Source organism: Pipistrellus kuhlii, unplaced genomic scaffold, assembly GCF_014108245.1.
Source record: "Pipistrellus kuhlii isolate mPipKuh1 unplaced genomic scaffold, mPipKuh1.p scaffold_m20_p_12, whole genome shotgun sequence".
In the NCBI taxonomy this organism is placed as follows: domain Eukaryota; kingdom Metazoa; phylum Chordata; class Mammalia; order Chiroptera; family Vespertilionidae; genus Pipistrellus; species Pipistrellus kuhlii.
Genome location: NW_023425427.1, coordinates 32,119,695 through 32,135,616, shown reverse-complemented (window position 1 = coordinate 32,135,616; position 15,922 = coordinate 32,119,695). Strand labels below are relative to the sequence as shown.

The following is a 15,922-nucleotide window of genomic DNA, read 5'->3' as shown; positions in this document are numbered from 1 at the left end:
CTTGGGGAGGCAGCCAAAAGCACCTGCAGAGGAAGAATCCTTTAAGAAAACCCTCTAAGTCAGTGGCTGGTAAGCCTGGGCTCGAGAGCCACATGGGGCTCTTTGGCCCCTTGAGTGTGGCTTTTCCACAAAATATCATGGCCTGGGTGAGTCTATTTTGAAGAAGTGGCGTGAGAAGAAGTTTAAGTTTTAAAAATTTGGCTCTCGCCGAAACTGGTTTGGCTCAGTGGATAGAGTGTTGGTCTACAGACTGCGGGGTCCCGGGTTCGATTCCGGTCAAGGGCATGTACATTGGTTGTGGGCACATCCCCAGTGGGGGGTGTGCAAGAGGCAGCTGGTCGATGTTTGTCTCTCATCAATATTTCTAACTAACTATCCCTCTCCCTTCTTTTCTGTAAAAAAAAATATCTATAAAATATATATTTTTTAAAATTGGCTCTCAAAAGAAATTTCAATCGTTGTACTGTAGGTATTTGGCTCTGTGGACTAATGAGCTAAGTGAGACATGACTCCGGAAGGTCCTGAGGCTGTTTGGGGGGCCTTGGCCCTCCTTCCCTCATCATGCTCAGACACCCCGGGGAAGCCCAGGTCCCCCAGGTTACCTGCAACTGCACCTGCAGGGGCGCCCACGGGCGGCGGGGGCGGCGGCGGCAGCGGCAGCGGCGGGGGCGGCGGCGGAGGCGGGGGCTGCGAGGAGCCGCCGCTCTCGGTCATCAGACAGGCGTTGCTGCCGTTGTTCTCTCTCTTGACCAGCAGCTCGGCCGCTGTGGGCAGCGGGATGGGGTGGCTGATCCCCAGCTCCTCCTCCTGGGCCTGCTGCCTTCTCAGGGCCACCTGAAAGCAGCAGATGAACCGATAAGCAGGTCGCTGTAAGCATCACTCCTGCAGCTTTGGGGGGAAATACCTGAAGCCCCGCCCTCCCCAGCGGGCAGGATCCAGCAGCTCCAGAGGGAGGGCTGAACACCTCTCATGGCCAGGCACCTGGGATGTGCAGCCAAAGCTGATAACATGGTTGAGAGCCAGTGTCTGGCCCACAGTAGGCGCTCAAAAAAAAAAAAAAAAAAAAAAAAAGTTCAGTAAATAAATTAGCATGTAAAGGAGGAAATAAGGTTGGTTAGGGAGACGGGGAGGGGGGGGGGGGGGAGTCAGCCAAGCAGAGGCGTCCCACCTGGGAAGTCAGCACTCATCATCAGAAAGGCAGGAGAATGGGGTCTCCTTAGCTCCACAAACCTGTAAAAGGCCATCGTGCGGGAACAGCCATCAGCCAGATACGGTAAGATTAAGATGAGATCCCAAGGTACTCACTGTTTTTTTAAAAATATATATTTTATTGATTTTTTACAGACAGGAAGAGAGAGGGTCAGAGAGCCAGAAACATCGATGAGAGAGGATGAGAGAGAGACATCGATCAGCTGCCTCTTGCACACCCACCACTGGGGATGTGCCCGCAACCAAGGCACATGCCCTTGACTGGAACCGAACCTGGGACCCTTCAGTCCGCAGGCTGATGCTCTATCCACTGAGCCAAACCGATTTTGGCAAGGTACTCACTGTTTTAAAAGGAGAAACAAGCCCTGGCTGGGCGGTGGCTCAGTAGGTTGGAGCATCCTCCTGTTGCACCAAAAGGTTGCATGTTCAACTCCCGGCCAGGGCACCACACCTAGCTTCCAGCTGGCACCAGGGCCTGGGCGTGTAGAGGAGGCAAACGTGTGACTCTAGGCAGAAGGCAGAATGTGGCAAACGCCCCAGGAGAGGTACACGCCAGCCCTATGTTCAGAGCCAGCCGTGGCCTCAGGTGGAAGAATCAGCCGGAGGTGGTGTTGGAACAGAGCCCTGAATATTAGAGTGAGTAGGACTTGGGCAGGTAAGGAGACAGGTAAGGGTGAAGGGGCAGAGCCAGGGAAGCGGGTGGGCAGGAGAGTCAGGCTGCTTGGGACACCCTTCAGAGCCTGGGGTGGAGGGGAGGGAGCATGTGGAGAGGTAACAGGGAAGAGGGGGAAAGGGCTGGAGAGGAGAGAGGCTGGAGGTGGCGGGAAAGAGGACAAGTGGATATTCCAGGCAGGAAAGGAGGAGATGGAAGGAGGAGATGGAAGGGACCTAACATACTTCAGGCACTCCTGCCTGGCCAGTGTGGATCAGTGGTTTGAGCATCCACCCAGGAACCAGGAGGTGGCTAGTTGGACTCCCAGTCAGGGCACATGCCCAGAAATTTCGGGGTTCCCTCCCCAGTGGGGGGTGTGCAGGAGGCAGCCAACCAATGATTCTCTCTCATCATTGATGTTTCTTTCTCCCTCTCCCTTCCTCTCTGAAATCAATTTTTAAAAAGTATTTTAAAGAAAGAAACTCCTCCTAGCCCCTCTTCAATTTATCTCCTTTTAAATAACATTGTTAAAGGTTGGGGAAAAAAGAGGTGTGAAGAAAATGAATTGTATGTAACAAAAAGGGGAGACTTTCTGTGGAAATTGACTCTTGGTGAAAGTACCTGTACCTCAGAGTCCCAAAGACAAGCCAGAGTTGAAATCAAAATGGTAAACTGGTTTGCTTTGGATTTTTATTTTTTTTAAATGGTAAACTGGGAGCACAACTACAATTTATATATTGTTTTAGGAAAATTGTAGTCCAAATTCAGAAAGCTGATTCATTTGGAAGAAATTTTTACTCATTATATGAGGAGTTTTCAACTTACAAAAGAATTCTTAAATAATTATGCTTAAATTTTGGACTTTCTATTATTAACCATGAAATTTTAACACATAATATTAAGGATCTGATCAGAAATAATAAAAATACCCACAAACCTGTGCAGTATGCCAATGCCTATACCTTGATTTACACAAATCCCATTCGTGCACAAAACATACAAAATACTCCATAAGCTAAAGACACTTTTACAAAGACCCCCCAACGGTTCTTAGGAAATGTTATTTAAACAGAGAAGGTGAGGCAACTGATTTAAAAAACAAACAAACATGCAATTATTTCAGAGTCCTAAGATCAATTTCAAACTATTTTAGGACCAAAAAAAAAAGGCTGTTACATGGTTTTTGGTTTTTAAAGGTTTCAAAAACAACACCAACCTTCTGACGTGGAAAACACCACCGAAGTTTCACATTTTCATAAAAGTAATCCTGAGTTGCCTTTGCTTTTAACATAACAAAAACAGTTAGTGCCCCTCCAATAAAGCTTGTTCAAAAGTGAGTATTTTTATTGTATTTGAGGAAAATCCCCATCCCAAGCACACTCTCCACACTATTTAAGCCAAGGACTAGATGTTCAGAATATTTTTCTACCTTCACATGCAATCAACATGTTCCTAAGGGGGGTGTGTGTGTGTGTGTGTGTGTGTGTGTTGTTTTTTTTAATGAGCTCATTGTGATGCAATTAAATGCTACACTCAGCTTACTCTTTCCATCCACTGCAGGTGAAACTAAAAATCTAGAGAGAAACCAAGAAAAAAACAACCTACATGTTCATGACTTCAGAATCCATGAAGCCAAAACAGATCCAGTTAAAACCCTTTTTAAAAATAAAAAAAAGGAAGAAAAGGTACATAAAAGTATAATCTCCAAACATTTGTGCCATCCTGTCCAACGCGCTCCACCAAGTCATTTTCCATGGAGGATATTCACACATTCCTCCCCAAAAGTAGCACCGCCCTTGGTAAATATCTTGGGTGTCGTTTCTTTTAAAATAGCCTATCTTAAAAGATTTTTTTAAAAATCTTTTTTTTTTAGCTGGGAAGAAAAAGTTTTTGCTCTCTTCTAAAAAACCCTTTTAGGCTACCAAAGACTTTTCATTTCCGTTTTCGATGTTACATCGCTGCCCTGCCTTTGCCGTTTTAAAACAAAATACTAAACCGCGAACGGCAGACAAAACTTCGAACCCTGGCGTTCCCTCCGCCGCCGCGCACAGTTTTAAAGAAACTCTTATTGATTCTTTTTGAAATCGCGCACACCGCCATCCACCGCCATTCGCGGTTCGGGTGAGTCGGGTCGGGGCCGCGGGGCCAAGATGGCTGAGGCCGCGCGGGGCCGAAAGGGCGCCAAGAGCGCGGGGGCTACGCCGGCGGCGTCCGTCGCGGAGAAGTTTCCAGAAAACACCGCTGCCCGACGGGAAATCCGGCTCGGCGGGCAGCTCTCGGTAACGTGCAGACGGTATCGCCCAGGCCGGCACCCTCGGAATTTAAGCGCAATTCTCCTCCGCTGCAGGGCGGGTCCCCGGACACCCCCAAAGCGCGCACCCTGCACCTCCGCTGGGGGCGGGGGTCCCGGGGACCTTCCCCAGGAAGGCGAACCGCCCACCCCACCCCGCAATTCTCGGCTGGAGGGCTGGGCCAGGGATCCCGATGGCTCGCGAGCGAACCCAACTTGGCTATAAAAGCGGGATCAGCGATTCTGGGGGCTCCTCGAGGGGCGAACCCCGCGATTCTCGGCTGGAGGGCTGGGTCCGGGATCGCGGGGTGCCCAAGCCGAGGGAACCCGCCAGCCGGGATCGGAGCCGCGTCCCTCCGCGCGGGGCGTCGGCGCGCGGCGGGGAGCTCGGGCGGAGCGCGCCGCAGCCGCTGCCTCCCTCCCGCACCCGGACCCCGCGCGGCTCTTTTCCAAAAAAAAAAAAAAAAGAAAAGGTTTGGGGCTCACCTGCGCGGCCATCACGCGCTGCCGCTCGGCGATCAGGTTGCACTTCTTGCACTGGCAGTCCCGCCACATGCAGAAGCGCTTGTGGCCCTTGAGCGGCGACGCGTAGCCGTGGTTCCGGCACCGCGCGCACTTGGGCAGCCGCGGCGACTTCTTGCTCCCGGCGGCCGCGCCCGACGCCCCCGAGCTGCCGCCTCCGCCGCCGCCGCCGCCGCTGCCTCCGGCGCCCGAGGCTCCCAGCAGCGCCCCGGCCACTTTGCCGCCGAAGCCCCCGGCCTTGCCCTGCGGCGGTGCCCCCGGGGCGTTCGGAGGCTCCGACGGCGCCGAGGGCTTGCTGAATGCGTCCTCGTTGGGCATGATGCTCCAAAAATAAAAATAAAAGAAGCGCAAGGAGTCTCGGGTCGCCTCTCCGCTACCAGGGAAGTGCCCAGCCGACGGCTAGGCTTCCGAGAGCGCGCGGGAGGCGTGTGCACTGGCTGCAGCGGGAGGTGCGGCGGCGAGAGGAGCGCAGTCTGTGCTCGCAATGCCCGGAGGAGTGGGGGGTTGCGCCTTTTTATATATTCTTTTGGCGCGCGCGGCGGGCGCAGGACTTTTGGATACTTTTTAAGAATGTTCTCGGGGACTGTCTGGGCGGGAGAGGACTCGGCCACGCCCCCCGCCCCCCAAGTCTGAGCGCTGTGCTCCTGCTGCTAAGTGAGCTTGCACAGTCTGCAAAAACACCAAAGGGCTGCTGCTGCACGGAGCAGCTGGGCTCCCCAGGTTGGGAACAAAGTTGTGTATCCTTTTAAGTCGTGCAAGCTGCGCGGAGGAGGTGCAGACCACCACTCCGTGGGGTCTTGTGGTTCCCTTCCCCCAAAGACACCATTCTGCAAGTTCCGTAGGGCAGACTTTGGGAGAAGCCAACTAGGAAAGTGGTTTCTTTCTTCCCTTAAGAGAATTTAGTATGAGGTTGGAAAAAAGTCTCTGCAACTTAAACCCGCAAATTTAATGTGTGGGGTTCAAGCGCACCAAAAATTGGGGCTTTCTCTTCTCCAGTTCCCCTTTCCCGTGCTTGTGTTCGTTTGCTCACAAAATTTCTACCTGCTGGCATAACTTTCAAATCTGTAGTTCCAGCCTGTGTTGCTTCTCTCACTAAGGCGCATATAGCTTCTTGCTTTTGAGACAGCTTCACTTAGGATCTGCAGGCAGGCAAAACTCAGCTTTAAAAAACAAACAAAAACCAAACAAACAACAAAAAAAACACACCTCATTTAGACATTTATCAAAATTCATTCCACACAAGATGTGTGCATTTTGCTGTACATATACTATAATCATACCTCCAAAAAGCCCTCACTCATCTTACAGCCTTCGCCCCACCCTCACGCTACCCCACCCCACCCCCACCCCCACCACCTCTCATGTTTGTATCTTCTTGTACTTGCACAGCCATCCGTCCCTAAAAGCCTGGTGATCATTTCTTCCTACACACCAGAAAAAGAGCTGCCCATATCACACGCTAGCCTTCCTTGCGTCTGAATCTCCGCAGTAGCTTCCAATATATTCCATGCACACAGCAGCTGCCCTCCCTCCCCCCAGCAGTGACTCCCTTATTGTTTTCCAAGAGGAAAAAAAAAAAAGTTAAAGACCTAAGGTTACTGCTTAAAGGACCCAGAATGATCTCCCTGTGCATTTCTCGGCCTCATATAGTTACCCACCAGTCTGGAGGAGCTCCTTGTTGGCCCTTACGCACCTCTCTGCGCAGGACTGCAATGGCCATGGTGCAGCCAGGGGGTTGCCCTTACACACTCCCCCGTGCTCTTTGCTTTTCCCCAGTGTCAGTACTCAGGTTCCATATTCTGGGATATAAATTGGGATTTTAGGGGGCTAGGTCTACAAAGGATCCTGGCCATCCCACTTTGGCTTCTCATCAAAATGACTGTGTAGTGACCCTCTCTTTCAGCAGGTTAGTATTTTCAGACTGAGCTCTGAAATCCTCTAACCTGCCTTTCCCATTCTTATTCTGAGGTCCCACTTAGAGGCTCTTTTGCTTACTGGATTTTCTCCATTACTGTTTTCTGTCTGAAATTTAGTTCCTAAAGAAGGGTCTAGCTTTACACAATACCTCACATCCTCCCCATCGGGCCAGTGAGGCTCCTCTCTGGATAGAGGCCAGGGTGCGACCATGCCTCTCATTCTGAACCCTGCTAAGTGATAGCCACTATTTTGTTCAGGAATATTCCTCCGTCTTTCGTTAAAACCAACGTGCCAATTGCTGTTATCCACAACTTACTTTTCTTTTTCTATATTTACATTTTAATGCGTTAGCTAGAGCTGAATCATTCCCAAGGCTCAGTCTGTTTTAGAAAGTGACGTAAATGCTGGACACGGAGGCTGTCAAATCACGACTACAGGGGAACCATCCCTGGAATCTGTGACGGAGGAATTTACTAGTAAGCCTACAGAAAATTTGGGACCAGGAATCTATGTGACCAAGGTATTAAAACATAAGATGTTGTGATAAAGTTAATGACCTAGTAAAGTTTTTATTCACAAACCACAGAGGAGGTACCAGACATGAGATGATCTAAAATGGAATTAAGTACACCCCAAGGATGAACAGCGAGGTCCTGGATATTCAGAGTAGTCTGACCCTGTGGTATCCTTTCTTTCCTCCCCTCTTTCCAGAAACCAAATAATATAATAAAAGGCTAATATGCAAGTAGACAGAACAACCCGTTGCTATGACACACACTGACCGCCAGGGGGAAGATGCTCAACATAGGAGCTGCCCTTGGTGGTCAGTACGCTGCCACAGGGAGAGCACTGCTCAGTCAGAAGCTGGGCTCACAGCTGGCAAGCGCAGCAGCGGTGGTGGGAGCCTCTCCTGCCTCTGCAGCAGCAGTCAGGATGTCAAACTGCCTAAGCCATCAGTTGGACATTCCCCAAGGGCTCCCGGACTATAAGAGGGCACAGGCCAGGCTGAGGGACACCCCCTTGAGCGCACAAATTTCATGCACTGGGCCTCTAGTAAAGAATAATGATGCAGATCTGTATTTATTGAGGTAGAAAGATATCCAAGACATGCTGACAAGTGGGGAATGGGGCATGATTGCTGATTCTAAAACATGGCAGGGTTAGGCAAAGATTTCTTAGATATGACACCAAAAGCCCAAGTGATAAAAGAAAAAAATTGATAAACTGATTTAATAAAAATCAAATCCTTTGTGCCACATTAATAAGGTGGCTCAGCGGCTGAGCATCGCATGTGAAGCAGGAGGTCACAGTTCAGCTCCTGGTCAGGGCATATACCAGGGTTTCAGACTCTAGCCCCAGTTGGGGGTGGAGGGGAAGAGGGTTCCAGAGGCAGCAGATCAATGATTCTCATCATTGATGTTTCTATCTCCCTCTCTGAAATCAATAAAAATATAATTTAAAAAAAAAAGAACGTGAAAAGAACCCTGGCCAGTGTTATTCAGTGATTAGCTAATTGGCCTGCACACCAAAGGATTCTGAGTCCAAATCCCAGGCAAGAGCATATACCTGGGTTGTAAGTTCGATCACCAATCTAGTTGGGAATAACTAAGAAACTGTGGGAGTGCATAATAAAAAGACAATCCAATTAAAATTTGGGCAACATTTTGAAAAGACAAGTCATCAAAGAAAATATTTGGATGGCCAATAAGCACATGAAAAAATGCTGGTTTATATTTATATAGGGAAATATTAATCAAAACAATGAGATGTCACTTCACAATCACTAGGATGGCTATAATAAAAAACAGATAATAGCAACTGTTGGATAGGATGTGGAGAAGCTAGAATTCTCATATGTTGCTGGTAGAAATGTAAATTGGCACAGCCATTTTGGAAACTTTACCATATGACCCAACAATTCCACTCCTAGATCTACCCCAGAGAAATGAAAATGTTATGTACACACAAACATTTCTACATGAATGTCCATAGGAGCATTGTTTATTTGAAACAATCCAAATGTCCAACAACAGTGGAATAAATAAGCAAAATGTGGCATATAAATACAACGGAATATTATTCACTATCAAAAGAGGTAAACTAGTGATATGTGCTCCAGCAAGATGGAACCTTGAAAACACTATGCTAAGTAAAAGCAGGTTCAAAATACCACATATCATATATTCTCATTTGCATGAAATGTCCAGAATAGAAAAATCAGTATACAGAGAAAAGTGACTTGTAGTTGCCAGGGGGTCGAGTGGGAATGCAGAGTAAGTGCAAATGGGTAGGAGAGATTTTCTTGGGATGATACAATAGTCTAAAGTGGGGTTTGGTAATGATTATAAAACTCTTTATTGCAAATAAAATTTTTGAATGATTAAAACAAGAATGTAATGGTATATGAACTATACCTCAACAAAGCTGTTTAAGATTTTGAATTAAGGACAAAAAAGATGCACAATATGTTTTCGTGTCTGAAATAGGAACTAATGTGTATTTGTATCTGCTTGAGTAGGTATTTAGTTCTCCGTAAGTCATGGGATTGTGGGTGATAATTTCCTCACGCTTTGTTTTTGTTTTTGCTTTTTCAGATCAGGTCTGTGTTCTTGCTCTCTGCCTTCTGTCTCTTCTGCCTTGGTTGTGTGGTAGGAACTGATGTCTGGGTTTGGGCCTCGCCTGCACAGCCTCAGCCCTGTGATCCAGCTCACCAGCAGTGTTAGCATTAGAATTTGGAACGCATACTCATTTCACAATAAATTATTACATGTTTTGCTTTCCAATTACTATAGCTGTGTGGTCTTATATTTTGCTTATTATCTGAGTTTTAAACCACTTTGAAGGCATTACTTTCACCATCAGATAAAAAAAATACATTATTTTTTGTGTGTGTGAGACAGTATAGCATCACAATTAAATAACCTTAGGCAAGTTTCTTAACCCCTCTGTGACTCAGTTTGCTCACCTGCAAAAGAGTCGTAATAAATACCTACCTCAAAGGATTGATAGGGAGACTAAATTAGTTAATACTCATGAAGTGCTTAGAAAAGTAGCTAGCACACAGTAATATGCCTATTATTATATTACTATTATAATATTACGATAGAAGCCTGGTGCACAAAATCATACACGGGGAGGGAGTCCCCTCAGCCCAGCCTGAACCCTCTCCATTCCAGGTACCCAGGATCGGGCCTAAACCGGCAGTTGGAGATCCCTCTCACAACCCAGGACCACTGGCTTCTAACTGTTCACCTGCCTGTCTGCCTGATCACCCCTACCTGCCCCCTCTCCCTCCGCTGGCCTGATCGCTCCTTACTGTCCCCCTGCTGGCCTCGTCATCCCCAAGTGCCCCACCAGCCAGCCTGGTCGCTCCCAACTGCCCCGCCTTTGGTCCTGGTCACCCCACGCAGCCTGCTGCTCAGCCATATGGTCGCCCCTCACTAACCCTGCTACCAGCTGAGTCACCCCACACAGCCTGTGCCGTCATCCATTTGGTTGCCATGGTCACTTAGGCTCTTATTATTACAGATTATAGATTATTATTTTCTATAATGGAAAGAAAAAACAGTAGGAAAAAAAGAGTAGTAAGGTTACATATACATATAACCTTACACTTATTGGGAAAGCTTGTGGAGAGGAGAGCTGTATTAAAAGCAACAATGATAAATTTCATCTACTTTTCATTTTGTCCAGGGAAAGCAGTCTTTGCCCCAGGATTTTATCCAACAGGTAACGGGGAAAATTCTCTGTGGATACAGGGATAAGCAAAAGTAGTTTTAAAGGTTGTAAGTACTCAAAACCCAGTGTTTATTCTTGTACTATTAATTATTGTATTATTTGTGTTCTTTTTAAAAATATATTTCACTGATTTTTTACAGAGAGGAAGGGAGAAGGATAGAGAGTCAGAAACATCGATGAGAGAGAAACAGCGATCACTTGCCTCCTGCATGCCCCCTACTGGAGATGTACCCGAAACCAAGGTGCATGCCCTTGACAGGAATCGAACCTGGGACCTTTCAGTCCGCAGGTCAATGCTCTATATCCACTGAGCCAAACCGGTTAGGGCTATTTGTGTTCTTATTGTTATTTATTATTTCATATCCTTACTTATGCTTTATCTTTTAGGTAGAGGTGACTGGTAATTTAACCTACTTTTGCCCACCCCTATGCATGAATCCACATGAAAGTCCAAATATACAGCTTGACAGAATATCAAGTGTGGAGCCGTGAATCAGCTGCCTGGACTAAGGACCTGGTGTGCAACTGTGTGTGCTCAGTGCCCCAGGGGGCGGGTGGGAGGAATCCTGGAGCATTTCACTCAGGAGGGCCGTGGGCGAGAGGGAAGGTTGAACGGTGCCCGGTGTCACCAGGTTTGAGTCTGCACAGAGGAGAAAACAGGACATTCTAGGTCGTGGGAACAAGGGACAGAAGGCTGAGCATGGGGAGTGAGCCTGGGGGTTGGGGGAGAGGGCACAGACATGCCAGTCTAGAACAGGGGAGTCAAGCCGGAGCCCAGCGGGAGATAAGGGTGGAGAGATAGTATGGCACCTTGCCTGCCAGTGAGGAATTTGGCATCTATCCTATGGGCCAATGGAGAAGGATGGAGGCTGTGACCTTGAGGTGCTTGAAGAATGAAAGTGAGGGGTCTGCCAATGACTGTGTGGCTTCAACAAGCCACTTACATGTCTCTGAGCTTTGAGCCCCTAGGAGGCGATGACGATATCATAGAACCATGCCCTCCACACAGAATATGCTCAATCATTTGTCGGCAGCTAACATCAGAGTAGCCTGGAGGAGCAGGAGAAATTTGAAAGCAGATAACGCTGGGCGGGGCTGCTCTGGAAGATGGCTTACGCCTGAGGCTGCAGCCGTGAAACTGACTTCCCAGCCATCTTCCTCTGAGTGTTCCAGTTCCCAGCAATACCCACGCAGACAGCGAGCTGGACAGCGTGGCTGGCGTGGAGGAATCCAGACAGGCCTTGCCAAGAGCCAGGCTGCCTGTGTCAGAGTCCCAGCTTTGCCACGTACAGCTATGCGCCAGCTGGGCACACCCCGTGCCCTCTATGCCTCCAGTTTTCCATCGGGAAATTGGAAATAACCTGAGAATTGTGAAGATGCAATGACATGCATATAAAGGGCTTAGATCAGTGCCTGCAAGAGACTGAGCACCACCTCACTGGGAGCTGCTGGTGTTTCGGAATCTGTAGGAGGAATTCTGAAGCACAGATTGACAATGAAGGGACGAGGAGGCAGGTTTAATAGGATTTGGGCCGTTTGCTATTTCCTCCCAAGTAAACCGTTCCCAAGGAGGACAGTAATTAGGAGCCCAGCCGGGAACGTGGAAATTAGTAACAGAACCTCTGAGAAGCAAACACCTGTCCCACACTAGCTGAGCACCTGGAGCCTGGCTCAGGCTCTTAGGAAGACAAAAGGACACCACCAAGTGTCACATCATGAGGAGGAGGAGGATGGCAGAACAATAAAGGTGAGAGTGGACGGATGGCAGGGAGGAGGCAGCACAGCCACAAGCAGGGAAGCAGGTCTGAGTTATCCAGGGCAGAGCCCTGGGGACCACCACGGTTTTGTTGTTATTGTTTCAATTTTTAAATATATATATATTTTATTGATTTTTCACAGAGAGGAAGAGAGAGGGATAGAGAGTTAGAAACATCAATCAGCTGCCTCTTGCACACCCCTTACTGGGGATGTGTTCACAACCAAGGTACATGCCTTTGACAGGAATCGAACCTGGGACCTTTCAGTGGATAGGCTGACGCTCTATCCACTGAGCAAACTGGTTTTGGCTAATTTTTGTTGTTGTTGTTGTTGTTGATGATTTTTAGAAAGGAAGGGAGAGGGAGAGAGAGAGAAACATCAATGTGAGAGAGAAGCACCAATTGGTTGCCTCCTGGATGGAACCTGAGATTGAACCTGTAACCTGGGTATGTGCCCTTACCCAGAATTGATTGTATGCCCTTCACTGTAAGGAATGACACTCCAATCACCGGAGCCACACTGGCCAAGGCTGCACCTCTGTTTTATAAGAAGGTCCAGTGATGGATTTTCACAAATAATCCCCGAGAGTTGTCAACAAAACATTAAACCTTGTCCAGTTCCTTTCTCTCTGTTCAGTAAAGATATAAGTATTCTGGGATATTTCCTAATAAAAATTGCCAAAATGTAAAAGTTTTGACATTTAAAGGAGAAAGCTTAAATTATTTAGGAAACAATAACAACTATAATACACTGAGTGGCCAGATTATTTATGATCTCTGAATGCATGATAATCTGGCCACTCAGTGTATGTGTATGTATTAGAGGCCTGGTACATAAATTTGTGCAGTGGGCCGGCCTGCCTGCTGGTCGAACTCCTGGTAGAGGGGACAATTTGCATATTAGCCTTTTATTATATAGGATATACACTGAGTGGCCAGATTATTATGCATTCAGAGATCATAATAATCTGGCCACTCAGTGTACAAGTTAAATGAAGTAATCTAGAGAAAATGCACTCTAAAGAAATTTAAAGATGTATTTTAAAGATAATGGTACACGATTTTTCAGTATTAACTGCTGTTGGCAATTACTGGCAGCATAATAACCCTTTTCCATCAATTTAAAGAAAAAGAAATTACTTGCCATCACATGTTTTTCTTACAGGATCAATTGCTTAAACTTTAAAGAAGAAAACTGGTTTAAAAATTTTATTTCTACAAAGTTAAATTGGATGGAGAAAAATTAACTACATAGATTTACTAGTTGATATTTGTGAAGAGCAAACAAATATCAAATTGCTATTTTAGATTTTATTCTACAAATGCCTTATTTTAACTGAGCATTTATAAATAAAAGTAACTAGTTTTCAAATTTGATAATCCATCCCAAATTAACATCTATTTAAATATTTTCTTATACAATTGATTCTCTGGTAAATTGAAGCTCTCCCAAGAGTTTTCCTGTGCCTTCTGCTGTAACAGACTTGAAAGAACAGGGAAAACTATGAAGAAAAAAAAAAATCCTGAAATAAAACCTCATTTAAGTGTTTCAAATGAATTGGAAGATTAAAATGTGTATCAACAAAGGTATTCATATACTAGTATACCCTACCTAATCAATAGCCATTCTCTTGCTGATATCTTGGTTTGTTAATAAAATAAAAACAAGACAAAAAGACAGATTATCAGTGCTAATAACAATGTAAATAAACCTGTATTTTTACCACAGGCCGTTTATATGAGATAGAGAGTTGGGAATAGTAAAATGAATATTTTGTGACTGATTCAAAGTTTAAAAACTGAACTCTTTGGTAGACACATAAATATCGGCTATTACGTATTTTATCAAGCCCCCCCCCCCCAAAAAAAAAGAAAGCCTTGTCAATTTTCCACTTTATCAAAGAATGGGGAAAAAACTACACTTAGTTTTAGAGATTATATTATAAAAAATAGTCACCTAATTCCTAAAGATAGAACAATGAGCTAAGAAAGCAAACAGTGAGAGTGACTGTGGTGTTCATGCCAAAAATTAGATTAACTGTACTCATTGTAATTACTAATACAGATTCTTGTAAAACCACCTGCAATTATAAAATGTCAAAAAAAGTAATTCTATTCACTCATACATTTCCGTAATACTACTGATAAATACTGCTTGAGTTGATTATACAGTTATTGTCAGAGCCGGCTGCTGAGACTTGAGGGGCCAAAACCACACCCTTAACCGAATGTGACTTCAGAAATATGATAAAGCCTGTTCCTGGCCCAAGGAAAAGAAGATGAGCTATTTCACCATAGAAAACATTAGAACAGTTCAGTTCCAGAGATGTCTCCAGTTAGTGCAGGAGTCATTACCACCTGGAAGGAATTTTGGAAAGAACACTGAGGACTGGAGCTCCGAGGGAGGCTCCCTGGAAGGCTTCCTGGAAGAGGCAAGCTTTCAGAAAAGCAGCATTTGGATTAAGGAACCGAAACATGAAGGAGTGGTGAACTGATACAAACTACACTGAGGTTTTCATCCCTGAGGTGCCCACTACCTCCATCCCTCGTCGTTCCATGCGCCTCCTCCACTGTCCTTAGTGGAAGCACTCCTCCTGCTTCAACAGGAGGGCTCAGGAGGGCTTCGAAGCCTTTCTTTGCTTCCAGGAATCTTGACTGAGACAAGCCTGGAGCATTTTTAATTAGTACTTATAAATACCACTAAAAGCTGAGAAAAACAACAAGGAAATAATCCAGAGTGCCGTGAATCGACACACCCTGGGCGGCAAGGCAAAGCATAATCTCCTATTTCTCTTCCCGGGGACCCCGAGGAGAAAGGGTCTTGGTTGGGGCTCCCCCAGCTACAGCCAGGGGTGCCCCCACAAGGTAGGGGCCATCTCTACGCAATAGCACACCTTCCCCTCCCCCACCCCCTCGCCAGACAGTGGGTCTCCCCACGTGACCATGCCAGCTCGCACACTAGTCCTAGTGGAGGTCCTGGGAGGGGCAAGGAGTCTCCCCGCCCCAGTCCAGGCCCCATTTCCTGCCTGGAAGACCCGCCCCCTCTGCAGTGATCGACAGGTAGTGTCTTTGGCCCTCTGGCTGCTCCATGTGCTGTCCGCCTGGGAATGTGCATAATTAATTCTTATGGGGGGGGGGGGGTGGCATGGTGGTGTTGAGGGTGATAGGGTTCTCCTGTCAGAGACTGGGATTGATATCCTTACATCTAGCGAGGCAGGCGTGCCAAGTAACGTACATAAATATTGCATGGGTTGTTCTTATACTCAAAAAGATTATTCCTGCCGAAACCGGTTTGCTCAGTGGATAGAGCGTCAGCCTGCGGACTCAAGGGTCTCAGGTTCGATTCCGGTCTAGGGCATGTGCCTTGGTTGCAAGCACATCCCCAATGGGGTGTGTACAAGAGGCAGCTGATGGATGATTCTCTCTCATCAATGTTTCTAACTCTCTATCCCTCTCCCTTCCTCTCTGAAAAAATCAATAAAATATATATTTTTTAAAAAAGATTATTCCTTTTTTCTTTTTAAGGCTGTTCCTTGTTTACTGAAATTCAAACTTAACTGGATGTTCTATATTTTTATTTGCTAATTTTGATGACTCTACTTCTGAGGGTCCTCAGAGACACCATTTCCCCAAGATCCCTTAGAAGCAAAAAAAAAAAAAAGACCCTGCAGACCAGAGGCACTCCTCTGTTTTTGTGTGGCCTGAAAGCTAGGAATAGGTTTTGCATTTTTAAATAGTCCAAAGGAAATAAAAAATAGAATTTTGGTGACAAATAAAATTACCTGAAATTCAAATCTTGGTGTTCATAAATAAAGTAAAAACAAACAAACAAAACAC

At 46.4% G+C, this 15,922-nt stretch overlaps 1 protein-coding gene across 5 annotated transcripts in view; it reads right to left on the bottom strand.

The window, feature by feature from the left end:
• Nucleotides 1-4,991, bottom strand: part of DMRT1 (doublesex and mab-3 related transcription factor 1) — a 95,845-nt gene extending 90,854 nt beyond the window's left edge. For 2 of the 5 annotated variants that reach the window (XM_036433908.1, XM_036433905.1), the window contains exons 1-2: nucleotides 4,638-4,991; nucleotides 662-834 (exon numbers count right to left, since the gene is read on the bottom strand). In XM_036433908.1, coding sequence (XP_036289801.1) covers nucleotides 662-834; nucleotides 4,638-4,991 — 527 coding nt within the window. The remainder of the gene's footprint in view (nucleotides 1-661; nucleotides 835-4,637) is intronic. The other 3 variants (XM_036433904.1, XM_036433906.1, XM_036433909.1) reach the window with 2 other exon arrangements.
• Between the last annotated feature and the right edge of the window lie 10,931 nt (nucleotides 4,992-15,922).